This window comes from Otolemur garnettii, unplaced genomic scaffold (genome assembly GCF_000181295.1).
Source record: "Otolemur garnettii isolate 467f Iridium unplaced genomic scaffold, OtoGar3 scaffold00094, whole genome shotgun sequence".
Classification (NCBI taxonomy): Eukaryota; Metazoa; Chordata; class Mammalia; order Primates; family Galagidae; genus Otolemur; species Otolemur garnettii.
The window spans coordinates 3,730,498-3,746,739 of NW_003852489.1; the positions used below are offsets into that span (position 1 = coordinate 3,730,498).

Consider the following 16,242-nt stretch of genomic DNA (forward strand, 5'->3'; position numbering starts at 1 on the left):
ATTGAGATATATTTTATATTAAATAACATTACTCATTCAAATGTATAGTTCATTAAATATTGACAGTGTATGTGTATGTGTCGCCATCACCCTACCACAAACATGATAAGAACTTTTTTGTGTGTGTGTGTGACAGAGTCTCACTAAGTTGTCCTTGGTAGAGTGTTGTGGTGTCACAGCTCACAGCAACCTCAAACTCTTAGGCTTAAGCTATTCTCTTGCCTCAGCCTCCCAAGTACCTGGGACTACGGTGCCCACCACAACACCTGGCTATTTTTTTGTTGTAGTTGTTATTGCTGTTTAGCAAGCCTGGCTGGGTTTGAACCCGCCAGCCCTGGTGTATGTGGCCAGCACCTTAACCACTGAGCTATGGGTGCCGAGCCATGATAAGAACATTTCTGCTATGCTCTTTTGATTTGCAGATTCAATTTTCCATTTCAGAGAAATGCTCTTGTGTTGTATCTTTTAATATAGTTTATGTCCTATTTGTTGGTTTTCGAGGACCTCAATTATTCTTGTTGGATTGTCTGTTTCTTACATTTTTTGATTTCTTTCTAGCTCCTTTATCAGCTGCATTTAATTATTATCTCAAAACTTCCTCTGTGTCAAGAGTTTGATTTTTAGCTGTGCTGGGAATTTTCAAGCTATTTTTGACTTACCCAAATGACTTCTTGAAGTGGGACTGTTCAAGCTATTTTGCTTTAAAGTTCTTCTTTTTCCCCCTTTAATTGATAGTTTTGAAGTTGAAACATTAAGTTATGTTCCTTTTGTTCTCTCTCTCTCTCTCTCTCACATACACACACGCACACACACACACCCTTTTCTGCTTTGGACTCTTCTTGGTGGGGGGAGGATTTGGTACAAGAAATTCTATGAGGAAAATTCAGCAGCCTTAGCATATATCAGATCTATCTTTTTAGGAGCATTATTCCATTAAGAGCATTAGTGTTTTTTCCTCAATATCTTTGGTAGACTTTGGAATCTTTTTCTGACTCTGTGCCATGTACCCCTGCACCCCTTTTTTTGTTTGGTAAGAGACAGGCTGGAGTACTGTTGCCCCATCATAGCTCACTACAACTTCAAACTCCCGAGCTCCAGTGATTCTCCTGTTAGCCAACCAAGTAGCTGAGACTACAGGTGTGCATCACTGCACATAGTTAATTTTTTCTTTTGTAGAGATGAAATTTGAGGCTGCTATGAGCTAGGCTAATACCATGGCACTCTAGCCTGGGTAACAGAGTAAAACTCTGTCAAAAAAAAAAAAAAAATAGAAAGCCAGGTGCGGTGGCTGACATCTGCAATCCTTGCATTCTGGGAGGCCGAGGCAGGTGGATTGCCAGAGCTCACAGGTTCAAGACCAGCCTGAGTAAGAGTGAGACCCCATCTCTAAAAATAGTTGGGTGTTGTGGTGGGTGCCTGTAGTCCCACCTACTCGGGAGGCTGAGGCGAGAGAATCGCTTGAGCCCAAGAATTTGAGGTTGCTGTGAGCTATGACGCTACAGCACTCTACTGATGGTGACTGAGTCAGGCTCTGTCTGAAGAAAGAAAGACAGAGAGAGAAGGAAGAAAGGAGGGAGGAGAGAATGAGAGAGGGAAAGAAAGAAAAAAGTATTTTTCCTTTTCTTTGTAGGGGGGTGAGAACTTTAGGAGTTTAAGTTTTTAATGTGTTTTAAATTTTTTTTAATAAACATAAAATTGGCATGGGCATGTGTTTATAATTGTGGAATATGGTGATAAAATGTGTGGGGAAAAATGTAAAATGTGCAGCAGATGTGAGTCTTGTCAAAACAAGCATTTCAGGACTTTTTAACTAACTTGTGAACGAAGTGGTAAATTTGAAATTTTATGTGAACTGAAACGCAAACAAATCAGGGACTTTTAGAAATAGATTGATTGATAAAGAGACTATTGTGGATAAAAATGTTCGGAAAATTTATGTAAAGTTTTAGGGTAAAGTGAAATGTTAAAGATAGAAAGATCTTAATTTGTCATTTATATAATGTGCTTTTAATGTGTTAGTTCATTATATAACTATTTATTGAGCTCTTTACTGTAAGCCTAGCATTGATTTAGGTACCGGAGATGTGACTTGAATAAAAGAAAGCCCTTGTCCTTGTAGGGCTAGATTGTAGTAAGTAGGTAATAAATAAATGTATAAACATAATTTGAATTATAAAGTAGCATATTACTTGTTTGAACTATCTAGAACAGTGGTTCTCAACCTTCTTAAAGCTGCAACTCTTTAATTCAGTTCCTCATGTTGTAGAACCCCCAACCATAATGATCGAGGCATTAGGAAGGTTGAGAGCCACTGACCTAGAAGAAATGAGCTGCTGCAAATAAGAAATAACTGAAAAAAATAATTTTAACACATACGGTTTTCACCAGATTCTTTAAATCTGAAAGAAATAGCTTTTTTGAGTTTCTTTTTTAGAGAGTTTCACTTTGTTGCCCTTTGTAGAGTGCTGGGACATCACAGCTCACGGCAACCTCCAACTCTTGGGCTCAAGCCAACCTGGGTGTATAGGCGCTCGACACAGTGCCCAGCTATTTTTAGAGATGGAGGGGTCTCTTACTGAGGCTGGTCTTGAACTCATGAGCTCAGGCAATTCACCCACCTCAGCCTCCCAGAGTACTGGATGACAGGTGCGAGCTACTGTACCTGGCAGAAATTGCTTTTTGATTTATATCAAAACTTCTCCTCAAATAACATTTATAAGTGATCTAGCAGTTTTTCCTTGAAAAATTTATTTCATGGTGGTATGGAGGAATAGCAGCATTCCTTAATTTTGTTTTAAATCTGCCTATCTAGGCTGGGTGTGGTGGCTCGTACCTGTAATCTTAGCACTCTGGGAGGCCGAGGTAGGTGGATTGCTTGAGCTCTGGAGTTTGAGACTACCCTGAGCAAGAGTGAGATTCTGTCTCTTGAAAAATAGCCAGGTGTTATGATAGGCACCTGGAGTCCCAGCTACTCAGGAAGCTGAGGCAGGAGGATCCACTTGAGCATAAGAGTTTGAGGTTGCTGTAAGCTATGATGCCATGGCACTGTACTGTGGGTGACAAAGTGAGACTGTCTTAATAAATAAATAAATAAATTTGCCTGTCTATATGTAAATCTTGGGCCAGTACTTGAGCTCTTTGGGCTTTGGTTTTGTATTCCTAAAACGAAATGGGTAGCCTCCTTCCATGATTTTAAAGCTGTGCTTATCAATGCCACTCTTTCTCTTCCTCAGGATAGTTTGACTTTGTTATGTTTTATATATTGGGAGTATGTGGATCTTCGTAAGATTTCATTTGAAAATAGGTTTTCACTACTTCATCTTTTATTCTTGCTTTTCTTTTCTTTCCTTCTTTGTAGCAGCCCGTATAGCCTATGGCTAGGAGAAGTGAGAATTTTAAGAAATACCTGTATAACTCAATAATGGAACACCTTGGTGAAAAGGGCCCGGAGAGGGATTTAGTTCTAACAAGAATGAGAGAGCTCGGGAGATGAGAGCATTGGTGAATTGGCAGTCTCTATACCTGTGGTGGTGAGAGGCACGAGATCAGCCTTCTATTAGGCTGGAGGAGAAGGTATTAAAAAAGCATGTGCATTCTATCACGGACTTGCTTACTCTGACTCTGTCTCCTCTCCTGCCTGCAGAGCGCCAGCACGGTGTCTCTCTGCTAAAGATTACCAAGCTCTGCAAAAGACTAAGATCTGTCTTTTGAAGAAGACTGCTTTACTCTCTTTAAGGTGCTCTCTCTCTCTTTCTCTCTCTCTTTCTCTCCAGCTAAAGTAGATAGCCCTCAGGTACCTAAGAGAAATTGTACCTGGGCAAGGTAACTTAGCAGTCCACGTCCGGAACCTGGTTAAGCTGGGCCTGAGATCTGGCCAGTCCTGGGCCCTGATACGTCTTTTCTTTGAATTCTTTTCTTTTTTAGATGAAGGCTTGTTATGTTGCCCAGGCTAGACTCAAACATCTGGGCTCAGAATGATCCTTCCATCTCAGCCTCCTGAGTAGTTGGGACTACAAGATGCACCACTGTGCCTACCCAATGACTTATCTTTTCAAGATTTTCTTGGCTGCTGGGAAGAAAATAACTTGAGATTGCTCATATAGAAAAAGTGAATTTTCTGAAGGAATATGTGCATATGTTCTGGAAATCAAATGGCAGACATTCAAAAATATTTCTTTTTTTTTTTTGAGACAGAGTCTCACTTTGTCACCTTTGGTAGAGTGCCATGGTGTCATAGCTCACAGCAACCTCAGAGTCTTGGGATCAAGTGATTCTCTTGCCTCAGCTTCCTGAGTAGCTGGGACTACAGGTGCCCCCGCCACAATGCCCGGCTATTTTTAGAGAGGGGGTCTCGCTGTGGCTCAGGCTGGTCTCAAATCTGTGAGCTTAGGCAGTCCACCCACCTCAGCCTCCCAGAGTGCTAGGATTATAGGTGTGAGCCAACATGCCCAGCCCAAAAATATTTCTTTAAAGTATTATATATGTGTGTACTACTTACTAATATATGTTATATATATATATATATATGCTTATATATGCTATATGTAAATATAGCATATAAAAAGTCTAAACAGCTATTTATGAAAAATAGAAATAAAAAAAGAGAAAGAGAAACACTAACAGTTTCGTTTTTTTATATCCCAGTAGATTGACTTGCATAGTTTCTAGAATGATTACTCCTACTCTTTGGAAATCATTGATATCTACCAAACTCACTTGCATTAGTTTCCTGATCTTTTCCTATAGTCCAGCTCAGCCACTCATGCAAATGTTTATATCTTAGAATTTGTCATTACTATCATTTATGACATCTTTATTTTATTTTGTTTTGTTTTTCTTTATTTTTTTTTGAGACAGAGTCTCAAGCTGTCGCCTTGGGTAGAGTGCTGTGGTGTCACAGCTCACAGCAACCTCAAACTCTTGGGTTTACACAATCCTCTTGCCTCAGCCTCCTAAGTGGCTGGGACTACAGGCGCCTGCCACAACGCCTGGCTATTTTTTGGTTACAGTTGTCATTGATGTTTGGCAGGCCGGGCTGGATTTGAACCCGCCAGCTCCTGTGTATGCGGCTGGCTCCCTAGCTGCTTGAGTGACAGGTGCCGAGCTGACGTCTTAATTTTAAATACCTGCTCCCTGATGATCACTTTCTGTTCCTGCCGACCCATTTACTCTACTGTTTGTAATTCAACAATTTTCAGAATGCATTGAGACTTGTCCTTTACCAGCCTTCTCTTATCTCCTTTCCCTCATGCTCTAGTGATTTCCTTGCATATATTCTTAACTTTCTTGCCCTGTTTTCTGCTTTACCTGGTAGGAGAGCAGGTCTGACCAAAACAATCTGTCTATTTTTTTCACAGTCATTCCTTTTAAGCCTGGGAAGTGCCAGGCATCTAAAAGTATCCTCTGAGACTGATTCATTCTTTTTCTTTTTTTTCTTTTTGAGATAGTCTCACTTTGTTGCCCCAGGCTAGAGTGCCACATAAGCCCAGCTCATAACAACCTCAAACTCCTGGGTTCAAATGATCCTCTTGCCTCAACCTCCCGAGTAGCTGTGACTACAGGCACCTGCCACAATGCCTGGCTAATTTTTTATTTTTTGTAGAGATGGGGGTTTCATTCTTGCTCAAGCCAGTCTCAAACTCCTGAGCTCAAGGGATCCTCCTGCATTGGCCTCCCAGAGTCCTAGGATTACAGGTGTGAGCCACCATACCTGGCCTCATTCTTTTCTCTGTTTAGGCTAACTTTCTCTTATCCATTTACATTAGTTACTTCCCTGTGGTTCACACATTTATTTTTCTTCTTTATAAGAGACTAACCTAATCAAATTGAACATCTCTTGGACCTTATTTCATATTCATCAGAGAATTAAATTGGCTCAGCTTGGTGTAAATGTTTATCTCTGATACTGTAAACCATAACCAGAGGAGCAAGGTACCATACTGTAAGCATTGCTGATAGGGCCCACCATTCAGAATTTAATAGTAGTAGAAATTAGTATGGCATTATTTCTTTTGAAAAGTAGTTATGAGTTAGGCAGACGTGCCCCCACCCAAAAAGAAAAACGCTGCTTAGCTAATCAGTCTTTAAGGTAGAGAGAAAGCTTAATCTAGAGGCCATGAATACCCAAAAGAGAATCTTTAAATACTCTAAAATTGTTTGAAATATTGTTGTTTTAAAATATGTGCTTAAGGCCATAGCTAAAATATCTTCAAAGATATTGAAGACTCTGTTATAGTTTTTTTTTTTGCAATAACTACCTATAATTCCATGGATTTAGAAATCTTAACAGTGAAAGATGAATAAGAAATGGTTTTTGCTATTATATTTTAAATTCAATGTAATTAAAGAGATAAAGAAAACAATTTTTAATAAAAAAAATGAATTCTTTAAAACTTGAGTTTGACAAATGCATGTTGTAAATTGGTGTTTTCTCTTTATGTGTATTTTAGATCAACAGAGGAGAATATTTTTGCCACCTCCACCTGGAATTAGAAAATGTGTCATATCCACCAATATTTCTGCAACTTCTTTGACAATAGATGGAATCAGGTATAATTTTTGAAATTTTTCTTAATGTCATGTAAGCCACTTATCTAAACATTAGCTAAACATTGCTGAGTTTTCTTCCTTTGTATTCTTCCCTAATTCCCTTCTCACATACTTTTTAATGGTCTTAACTTGTAGTCACCTATCTTTTTTTGTAATTACCTATTTTTTGGTAATTATTGATTGTGTTGAGCAGAAAATGGAATGGGAAGTACATACTGCATTCCTGTTCACACTTTTTTATTTTATTTATTTTATTTTTTTAATTAATTAATTAATTTTTTTTGAGACAGAGCCTCAAGCTGTCCCCCTGGTTAGAGTGCCATGGCATCACAACTCACAGCAACCTCCAACTCCTGGGCTTAAGCGAGTCCCCTGCCTCTGCCTCCCAAGTAGCTGGGACCACAGGCGCCCGCCACAACGCCCGGCTATTTTTTTGGTTATGGCCTTCATTGTTGTTTGGCGGGCCCGGGCTGGATTCGAACCCACCACCTCAGGTGTATGTGGCTGGTGCCTTAGCCACTTGAGCCACAGGCGCTGAGCCAACTTTTTTATTTTTTTTATTTTCATTTTTTTATTGAGACAGAGTCTCCCTTTGTCACCCTCAGTAGAGTGCTGTGACATCATGGCAACCTCAAACTCTGAGCTCAAGTGATTCTCTTGTCTTAGCCTCCCAAGTAGCTGGGACTGTAGGTGCCCACCACAACACCCGCTTATTATTTTAGAGATAGGGTCTCACTCTTGTTCAGGCTGGTCTTGAACTCAGGAGCTCAAGCAATCCACCCACCTAGGCCTCCCAGTGTTGGGATTACAGGTGTGAGCCGCCATGCCCAGGCCACACTTTTTTTTTTCCCAGTGATGTGATTTCACTGTGTTGCCCCATGCTGGGGTATGGTGGCTCTTCACATTCGTGATCATTGTGCACTATAGTGTCAAACTCCTGCCTCAGAGATCTCAGTAGCTGGGACAATAGGTGTGTGCCACTGCACATGGTTGTTCACACTTTAACTTAAAGCCTTGGCAACTTAAAGCTTTCTCTTTTCAAATTTAAGATTATATGTAATGCCTCATGGGTTTCATTAAACAGGAAGCCACGCCTATTTTTCTGTACTCTGATTACCAGCATATACCTTAAATGATCCAATATTCCCTTCTACTTTGCGGCTCCATTTGGTAGAGTACTTTGTTTATCTGGATATATTATCTCTCATTTTTCACCTGTTTGTGAAAATGAGCTATGATGCAGGTCCTTACCTTTTTTGGATATAATCAGTGATGCCTTCAAATTTTTGAGTAAATTTGGTAGATAAATGCTTTGAACTTTTAAGTCTAGAATCATAGCTAATGTGATGTTCTTTCAGACTGTTAAACCATATTTTGTTAGGATTTATCTTTTACCCAATATATTTTATGTCTTTATCTAAGTCTGACTTTCTGCCACAGAAAGACTACACCTGAATCTCAAAGATGCTGTATGTTTCTTCTGGGTAAAATGTTCACCTACATCTAAGAGAAAGTCTAATTTCCTCTGCTTTTCTCTTATATTTAAAAAATAGTGATTTCACTATGGCATTAGGGGAGAAGCTCTCCTAAATATATTGACCTCTGTAATTTTCTATTTCCAGCACAAGCAAAAGCCATTAAATAGCATATTTCAGAATGTTGTCTTCTGTGAATGATAGGCTATGACTGTTCCTAACTTAGTACTTTACCTGACTTGCTCTCTATTTAATTGGCTTAAAATGATATGTTAATAGCAGGTTGGAATTAGTTCTGAACCTATTAGATTAGTCTAAAGCTTATTTTCAAGTTTTTTTTTTTTTTTTTTTTTTTACTGAGGCGAAATTTATATAATGAAATTAATCATTTAAAAGTGAACAATTAAGGGGTATTTAATACATTTACAGCAGGCGTCTTCAAAGTACGGCTGGCGGGTCACATGTGGCCCGCCTAGGACATTTATCTGGCCTGCCGGGTGTTTTTGCCGCTGCTGCCTGTCCTGTTTAGCAGCTGACTCATCCCGGGGCCCGGAGTCTGGCCCTCGTCCTGCCCTCCAATGGTCTGAGGGACAGTGAACTGGCCCCCTGTTTAAAAAGTTTTAGGACCCCTGATATGCAACACTACTAGTTCTAAAACATTGTGTTACCTCAGAATAAAATCCTATACCCATTAAGCTGGTAATCGACATTCTCCTCTCTACCCTAGCCCCTGGTAACCATGCTACTCTCTGTATTTTCTGTTCTGAATATTTCATATAAATGGAATCATGCAATATCTGACCTTTTCTGTTTGATTTCTTTGACTTAACCGTAAAGTTTTTAGATTTGTCCATGTTGTAACATATATTAGTACTTCATTCTTTCTTTCTAGACAAATAATATTCCATTGTATATATACTGCAATTTGTTCCTCCATTCACCCACTAATGGTTAATGGGCATTAAGGTTCTTTTTACCTTTTAGGTATTATTAATAGTGTTGCTGTGAACATTTATCTATAAATATTTATTAGATTATTTGTTTTTCAGTTCTTTTGTGGGTATAGTTAGTATTGGAATTGATAGGTCTTGAGGTAATTTTGTGTTTAACTTTTTGAGGAATTCCTAAACCATTTTCTACATTGAAGCATTTTGTATTCTCACCAGTGACATATAAGGGTTCCAATTTCTTGACTTTTAGATTTTACACTTAACATAAAAGCATGATATAGTTGCTAAATTGATAGAAAAGGAGAACCCAAGTGTTTAAAAATTAACAAGTTTTCCCTTTATTTTCCGTAAACTTAATTTGCTTTCATTCTCCTTAGATACGTGGTAGATGGTGGCTTTGTGAAGCAGTTAAATCACAACCCCAGATTAGGACTGGACATCCTGGAGGTGGTTCCAATTTCAAAGTAAGTCTCTAGATCAAGCCTTTTGTTCAAGGATTAGTTGATTAGATAGTTTCTATTGGTTTGGGAATAGGAAGTAAGTTACTTGGGAAACCTACAAAACATTTTGGGGACTTGTTTTTTTTTTTTTTTCTTCTGTAGGAGTGAGGCATTGCAGCGAAGTGGCCGGGCTGGCAGGACTTCCTCAGGAAAATGCTTTCGGATTTATAGTAAAGATTTTTGGAACCAGTGTATGCCTGATCACGTGATCCCTGAGATTAAGAGAACTAGTTTGACATCTGTAGTTCTGACCTTAAAGTGCCTTGCCATACACGATGTCATAAGGTATGTGGAAAATGGGAGAAAAGAAAAAATTTGTTAGGGGGGAGCCAGGATATTCCTCGAAAATTCTTATGTTGTATTTGCCTCATACATCCCTGAGAATTGAGGCTAATCTGTTTTCAGGTTGGTTTTTATATTGGTTGCTCTTCAACTAAACCAAAATAAAAGGCTTCCTTGCATTGGTTTACTGGGGATTGATCCTTTGCTCATGTTTTAACTTTGGCTCAAGCTGATGTTTATTTGGATCATTTGGTGATCACTGTTTATTTGTAATGAGAGGTATTAATTATCCTAATTCTAGTCAGAAAGTGTCTTTTTTTTTTTTTTTGGCTTTTTTGGTATGGGCAGCATTATACTGGATACTCTGGAAGACAAAGTAGTAGTACTCTGTAGTTTTTTGCTTTTATTAAGTTTAAGTTATATTGGAGAAACAAAGTTCAGACACACGAAGGAGAGAATAGAACAACTATTACATTAGTAAAATGTTAACCTATGTAATTAATTGATATAGGACAGAAGGTTGTTGTAGGGGATGAAAATTTTGTATCAGATATGGTAGAGGGAGTAATGAAGGAAAATACTGTCTTATTCTTTATTTTGGTCTTAATTGGCTGGGGATCGAAAAGTGTTGGGAGCCTTGGGAAAAGGTAACCAGGCATTCTTTAAATTCAGAATAATAACTGGTTAGTAGGTACTCCCAAATACGTATTGTATGCTTGTGGAAAGCCAATTTCAAAATGTTTCGGATAGTTACTATAAGTGTAGAGAGTTTCTAAGTGAGAATATGTAAATTCTAGAAAGAGGAAAGCATGTAATAAAAGAAATTCTAACTGTAATCATAAATGATACGGTAAAGAGGGAATGAAAGAGCCACAAGCAGAGTGGTATCTAACCAACAATGAATATATATTAGAAAAACAGAAACAATAACTACTTTGTATTATCTGCACCAAGTTATTTTTCTCTCTGAAGTTTTAAGAGCTAGGATGTACTAAAAATCCCCCAATTATGAGAGGCCAAAAAACCCAATTTTCTTCTTTTTAAATTGTATGCAAATAAGGAGAGGTGGAGCCAGTGTTTAGGATAAATTGTATAGTATTCATAGATAACAAAAGGAAATGGAAAGTCTCAAGTATTACTTTGCTTTCCTTCTCATTGGAATTTAGAATGATTATAGTGGCACTCTGGGAGGCTGAGTGGATTGCTTGAGCTCAGCAGTTTGAGATCACCCTGAGCAAGAGTGAGACCCCGTCTCTACTAAAAATAGAAAAAAATGTCTGGGTGCCCATAGCTCAGTGGCTAGGGTGCCAGCCACATGCACCAGGGCTGGTGGGTTTGAACCTGGCCTGGGGCTGCTAAACAAACAAACAAACAAAAATAGATGGGCATTGTATTGGGTGCCTGTAGTCCCAGCTACTAGGGAGGCTGAGGCAAGAGAATTGCTTGAGCCCAGGAGTTTGAGGTTGCTGAGAGCTATGGTGGCATATACTCTATAGAGGGCGACAAAGTGAGACTCTGTCTCAATAAAAAAATAAATAAATAAAAATAAAAATATAAAAAATAGCTGTGCGTTGTGGCAGGTGCCTGTAGTCCCAGCTACTTAAAAGTCTGAGGCAAGAGGATTGCTTGAGCCCCAGAGTTTGAAGTTGCTGTGAACTATAACACCATAGCACTCTAGCCTGGGACAACAGAGTAAGACTCTGTCTCATGAAAAAAATTAAAAAAAGATTTTAAAACTGGAAAAGCAAGAACAAATCTGAATAAGAAGATTAAGATGGATTAGGAAATAATGAGACAAAATCTAACTACCATAAATGAATTTGTTTTGAGCATTATTTTCTTGGTACTGAAAGAACTTGGAGATGTAATGTCAGAGCTATTATGAACTATCTATGAGAAATTTTGCAGAATAGACTACCAGAAAATTGGGAGAAAGTCACAGATATCTTGATTTTTTCATATAGTAAGATGGGTAGATTCTAGAAATAACTGGCCTGTAAGCTTGACATTGATTCCTAGCAAATTCTATCATAGTTTATTAAAAAATGGTTTAAGAGAATTTATAATTGTGAGCCATTTTCTTTTCAGTTTGAGGACAGGACCATCCACATAATGGGTGCTCCTCAAGAATTTATTGAATGTTGGCTTGCTGGCCATAGCTGAGCGAGTAGGGTGCTGGCCACATGCACGGAACTGGCGGGTTCGAGCTTGGCCCAGGATTGCTAGAACAACAATGAGAACTACAACCAAAAATTAGCTGGGTGTTGTGTCAGGCACTTGTAGTCCCAGCTACTCAGGAGGCTGAGGCAAGAGAATCCTTTAAGCCCAAGAGTTTGAGGTTGCTGTGAGCTGTAATGGCACAGTACTCAGGGCGACAGCTTGAAACTCTGTCTCAAAAAAAACAGAAAAGAATTTATTGAATGTTAACTTAAAGTATTTTGTTTTCAACACAGTATCACAGTATTTAACAACATCGCATTTGATATCTTTCTGAATAATAAAGTCATCTGTAGATGACAGTACTACTGAAAAGATTATAGTTGCCAAATAGCCAAATCTAAAAAGCATCAATTAATTGCTTGGTGTAGCCTAGATGGAAGTTTTACTGGGAGTGTGCTGAACTTCGCACTCTCTTTCCTAATAAGAATTTTTAATGAAGATATTGAATAATATTAGAGTCTTGATTATCAGATTTCTGAAAATGTCTTGCCTATAGTCCCAGCTACTTGGGAGGCTGAGGTAAGGGAATCTCCTAAGCCCAGGAGTTGGAGGTTGCTGTGAACTGTGACACCACAGCACTATACCGAGGGCAATAAAGTGAGACTCTGTCTCTAAAAAAAGAAAATGTCTTAATATCTTACAGGTAGATTTTTTTTTTTTTTGGAGACAGAGTCTCATTGTGTTGCCCTCGGTAGGGTGCAATGGCGTTACAGCTTACAGCAACCTCAAACTCTTGGGTTTAAGCGATTCTTTTGCCTTAGTCTCTCGAGTAACCGGGGCTACAGAGGCACCCACCACAATGAGTGGCTATTTTTTTGTTATAGTTGTCGTTGTTTAGCAGGCCTGGGCTAGGTTCGAACCTGCCAGCCCCAGTTTATGTGGCCGGTGCCCTAACCACTGAGCTATGGGTGCTCAGTAGAGCCAGGTAGATGATTAAAAGTAAGTTTTAGAATGATCTCTAGGCCAGAAGGGTGGTTATAAAAACCAACAAAGTATAAATCTTAAACATCTTTTCTTTTCTTTTTTTAAGAGAGAGGGTCTTACTCTGTCCCCAGGCTGGTGTGCAGTGGTATACTCATAGCTCATCGTAACTTCTTTTTTTTTTTTTTTGAGACAGAGCCTCAAACTATCCCCCTGGGTAGAGTGCCATGGCATCATACTCACAGCAACCTCCAACTCATGGGCTCAAGGGAGTCTCCTGCCTCAGCCTCCCAAGTAGCTGGGACTACAGGCGCCCGCCACAACGCCTGGCCATTTTTTGGTTGCAGCCATCATTGTTGTTTGGCGGGCCCAGGGGCTGGGGATTCGAACCCGCCACCTTAGGTGTATGTGGCTGTCGCCTTAGCTGCTTGAGCCACAGGCGCCGAGTCACTCATGGTAACTTCTGTGCTAACATAATCCTGTTGCCTCAGCCTCCCGAGAAGTTGTGATTATAGCCATGTACCACCATGCCTTACTCATTTAAAAATTTTTTCATACGAAGAGGGTTTTGCTGTGTTGAGCAGAATTGTCTTGAATTCTTGGGCTCATGTAATCCTTCTGCTTCAGCCTCCCAAAGTGCTGGGATTATAGACTTAAGCAACTGCACCCAGCCTTGGATACATCTTATATCCTGTGTTTTGGATGTACGATAAGGAGATATATATGGAAAAGATCTGAAATTATCAGATCACCACAAACTTTAGCTTATAGTTAAGTTTCTGTTTAAAAACACAACAAAAATAATCCCACAGGCATAGACTTTGCTTATATCAGTAAATGTAATGCTATATGACGAGGAATTATGGCATTCCTATCCTGTACTGGTTACTTAACATTGGAATTCAATTTTAGGTATCATCAAGTTTAATGAGGAAGGACGGGGCACAGTGGCTCATGCCTATAATCCTAGCACACTGGAAGGCTGAAGTGGGTGGATTGCTTGAGCTCAGAAGCTCAAGACCAGCCTTGCTCGAGAGGAGCAAGAGCGAAACCCTATCTCTAAAAATAGCCAGTAGCCGGGCATTGCGGTAGGTGTCTGTAGTCTCAGCTGCTTGGGAGGCTGAGGCAAGAGGATTACCTGAACCCAAGAATTTGAGGTTGCTGTGAGGTATGACACCATAGCACTCGGCTGGGGCAAGAAAATGAGACTCTTGTCTCAAAAAGAAAAAAAAAGAACAAAGAAAAAAAAGTTTAATGAGGAGTTTGATAAACTAGAGTAATTTTAATTTTAGAGGGTGGTAATTGAATATGGTGAGTCTCATAGAAACCAAATAATTTATAAGGAGTGCTTCATGCAATTAATAATTGGTGGAATCAGGGGAAAAAAATTATCACAGTTTTTAGAATTTGCAGTATTTCACAAAAAAATAGTTTTTAATCTTAGCACTCCAGGAGGCTGAAGTGGGTGGATTGCCTGATATCACAGGTTCGAGACCAGCCTGAGCCAGAGTGAGACTTGTCTCTAAAAATAGCCAGGTGTTGTAGTGGGCACCTGTAGTCCCAGCTACTGGGAGGCTGAGGTAAGAGAATCGCTTGAGCCCAAGAGCTTGAGATGAGCTATGATGCGATGGATGGCAGTGAGACTGTGTCTCAAAAAAAAAAAAAAAAAGTTTATTGTTATGGAAAAGAGGAAGCTGACCAGTTTGGTACTGTTCTCCCATGGGGTGGCAAACTACGTTCAGATCTCACTGACTGTATTAGAATATAGCTATGCCTATTTGCTTATGTATGGCTGCTTTTGCTGTATCAGTAGAATTGAGAAATTGTGAGAGAGACCAAGTGGCTTACAAGCCTAAATTATTTACTCTTCAGCCCTTTACAGAAAATGTTAGCCAATTGTTGCTCTAGAAGCTACTAGGACCTGGTAGGAAAACTAACAGAATAGTTGAAGAAATTTTTGTTTATTTACTTTTACACAGAATTATTGATCCTGGGATGGATATTTATAATGAGATATTGGACCCTTTTCCTTTACTAGACCTATTATAAGATGAGAAATTGATGATTTTTCATCTCAAGATTTAAGGTGGAAAAAATAACCCAGTGCAGATAATATCCAATAATTATTGTTTCTAGTTTTAAAAATGATATATTTTAAAAACATATGTTTTATATATTTCTGGCCTAAAGTAGTCCTCTTGCTTTGTCCTTCCAGAGTACTGGGGGGCATAAGCCCCCATGCCTGGCTCCTAGGATATTTTAGAAAAAGAGAAGGAAGCCTTGGAAAATAGGCTTTTCCCTGTTACCTTTTAAAGGTAATAGGGGAGACCTATTTAAAAACCTTTTAAAGATATTTTTATCATATCTGTATAAAATTCTGCCATGTTCCAGGAATGGCCTCTTATTTCATATCTCATTTAAATACACAGGTTTCCCTATTTGGATCCACCTAATGAGAGACTTATTTTGGAAGCTCTTAAACAACTTTACCAGTGTGATGCTATTGACAGGTAAAAAAAAAAAAGAAAAAAAAGATGTTGATCTCTTTAAACAGGGTTCCAAATATACCTTCCTTTATCAACAGAAAAATGATTTGTTTAAATCAAGTAGATTGTTTTACTTGAAATTAGAAATTGTCCTCAGTTTTTTTCATAATTCTGATTTAAACGGTAAACCATAAAACCATTTTTGTTTAGTATTGGCATTATTTAACAAATAATTTCTGGGTACCATTTCATTGCCAAGCATGATGCTAATAAGTACATAAAAATGATGAGGGCCAGAGTCCTGTTCTCATGATAGTGTTATAGAAGTTTTGGTAATTATCTTTCTTTCATTTTTTCAAGGCCATTCTTTATGCTTCTGTAACATGTTTGCATCTTTTATTAATACTGCCTTATTCTGCCTCATTGTTTAGTTTTTGGATGTATTAAAGGCTTTTGACAGTAGGGAATTTATCATCTTTATATTCCTCTTATCTATGACCGCAGTGTTTTATTTTCTTATATTGAATTGAATTCCTGGAGGTGATTTAAGGTAATCTAAATTAAATTGGATTTATTATGAATGATGAACATCATTACATTTACACTCTCCCAATGTAGAAATACTCGGGACCTTTTTCTTTCTATTAAGGAGTGGCCATGTGACCAGATTGGGTTTGTCTATGGTGGAGTTTCCTCTCCCTCCACATCTCACATGTGCAGTAATAAAGGCTGCTTCTCTGGATTGTGAAGATCTACTACTTCCAATAGCAGCAATGTTATCTGTGGAAAACGTCTTCATTAGACCTGGTAAGAAGTTTATTGATACATTGTTGGATTTTTTTTTCTTTTTTTTTTTTTT

The 16,242-nt window shown here is 38.7% G+C and overlaps 1 protein-coding gene across 1 annotated transcript in view; it reads left to right on the forward strand.

Annotated features, from left to right (window-relative positions):
• DHX40 (DEAH-box helicase 40) overlaps positions 1 to 16,242 on the forward strand; it is a 53,973-nt gene that overhangs the window by 14,456 nt on the left and 23,275 nt on the right. Inside the window, exons 8-12 of the mRNA XM_003795588.2 lie at positions 6,450 to 6,549; positions 9,352 to 9,438; positions 9,577 to 9,759; positions 15,327 to 15,407; positions 16,033 to 16,190. Of these exons, the coding sequence (XP_003795636.1) occupies positions 6,450 to 6,549; positions 9,352 to 9,438; positions 9,577 to 9,759; positions 15,327 to 15,407; positions 16,033 to 16,190 (609 nt within the window). The remainder of the gene's footprint in view (positions 1 to 6,449; positions 6,550 to 9,351; positions 9,439 to 9,576; positions 9,760 to 15,326; positions 15,408 to 16,032; positions 16,191 to 16,242) is intronic.